The sequence below is a fragment of the Miscanthus floridulus genome, chromosome 18 (genome assembly GCF_019320115.1).
Source record: "Miscanthus floridulus cultivar M001 chromosome 18, ASM1932011v1, whole genome shotgun sequence".
NCBI lineage: Eukaryota > Viridiplantae > Streptophyta > Magnoliopsida > Poales > Poaceae > Miscanthus > Miscanthus floridulus.
In genome coordinates, this window is record NC_089597.1 from 49,100,297 (window position 1) to 49,102,047 (window position 1,751).

General features: G+C 41.1%; 1 protein-coding gene across 1 annotated transcript; it reads right to left on the reverse strand.

The window, feature by feature from the left end:
• Positions 1–238: 238 nt before the first annotated feature.
• LOC136523799 (uncharacterized) lies at positions 239–845 on the reverse strand. Its single transcript, XM_066517359.1, has 2 exons — positions 485–845; positions 239–249 (listed from the first exon to the last, which is right to left on the reverse strand). The coding sequence occupies exons 1-2, from the start codon at positions 843–845 to the stop codon at positions 239–241; spliced, it is 372 nt and encodes a 123-aa protein (XP_066373456.1).
• Between the last annotated feature and the right edge of the window lie 906 nt (positions 846–1,751).

A 1,751-nucleotide genomic window follows, 5' to 3' on the forward strand; every position in this document is an offset into this window, starting at 1 on the left:
TTATCTTTATAATGCTGTTTTACTTATTTATATACTAGTTGAGTGTCATGCGTTGCTACGGGTAAAATATCTCATGACATACAACCACGCAAGTAAAATATATGTACAATCCTATGTCATCACAAATAATTAACGTTAAAACACATAATTCAAACTAATTTCTCTGAAATAAAGAAAACCAATCACTAACATGTCCACAAAATCGTCATACGCTACTTGTCTCTCATTTTTTTTGACTTCATGTATTACCTGAAATTCAGATGGATACAAAAAATGTCAGTAATAAGGACACAAATGTAAGAATATAACAGTTGTGCAAAACAGAAGACAATATATTTTCATAGAGTGAGGACCTCTTTGTAGACAATATTTTTCGTGCATGTACCATTTATTTGTCTTTTTTTTCTTATCCTTCTTATCACTGGGTGAGACAGCAAGGATCCTAATGTTCGATTTGACAGTGGCTCTAGATAGCGCAACATACAGTTAACCGTCATGGCAAAACCGAGTCTAACAGGAAACTGCTTCCTCTTGAACTGGAACGGGAACATCTCGTCATCCGAGGGGCATAACGGAATCCGTGGCAGGAAGATTCGCTTTCCAGCATGGTCTCCGACCATAATTTCTGCATCGATGGTATTTCGTTGGAACCCTCGAACCACCAGCCTGGTTCCATTGCTAAGTCCACCTGCAGGGTTGATGTTCCTTAGCAATATGATTGGGGACCCAATCTTGAGCTTTAACACATGTGGAGGGAGACCGTTGGGGGTCAAGGTGTTGAGGAACTCAGATGTGTAGTAGTTGTGTGGATCATCCACCGCACTGTTAAAGCTATGGTACACCATCTCATCCCCTTGAAAATGGCTTACCATCTTCATGTTAATCATATTAATCTAGTCGTTCCGCATAGATAATATTGCTCGTGAGGTGATGTAGCTCTTGTTTGACATATTGGTAAGGAACAGACAAGGAACAGACCCCAATCATATCAACCAATCCTTGGTAGGGGTCGGCCCTAATCTCTGTTTGATGATTGTGTATGTAATCCAATCGAGAACTCTCAATTTTGATGTATGTGTCCACCGCAAATTGTTGGAAAAGACGCTTGCCATAAAGTATGCGATTAAAGATTCCTAGCCGTATCTAGAACTTGTAGCAGTAGTAGTCACGCACAGAAACACATAAATTTCCCGGAGAGTCTCGAAAAAAACTATGTTATTAGAGGTGTTTCTAGGACAACGGTTCGGTATACATGAAAAGTATAAGAAGATAAATAAACATGTTTCTTCTTCTTCTATACCACTACGAGCCTTACGCAGGGCATGAGTCGTGTTGACATCCTCCATAGTAACACCTTTCTTTGGGATATCCATATGCCATCCAAGCTCACCGCTAGGGAAGAAGAGTGGGTATGAAAGAGCATCATAGCATCCATGGTATGATCGAATGCCATGCCTGCTCCTAGCTTTCCCATGCAGGACAACACTATTCTGAAACTGACCAAGAAGTTCACTACCCTCGATCCAAACAGCAGACACCTTTGAAGCCATCGGCACGTTGTATGTCCTTTGGTCCAATCACTGATCAAGATTAAGTGTGAGACGATAGTCCTTGAGTTGTTTGGCCTGCCCCATACTCCTCAAATGTTGTGAGTACGGATTGTCACGAAGGATGGCCACCAATCTCTCTATAACTTCATTATCTTTTTGGTACTAATCTTCACGACACCTTCAGTACCGGTGCTCAAGGCT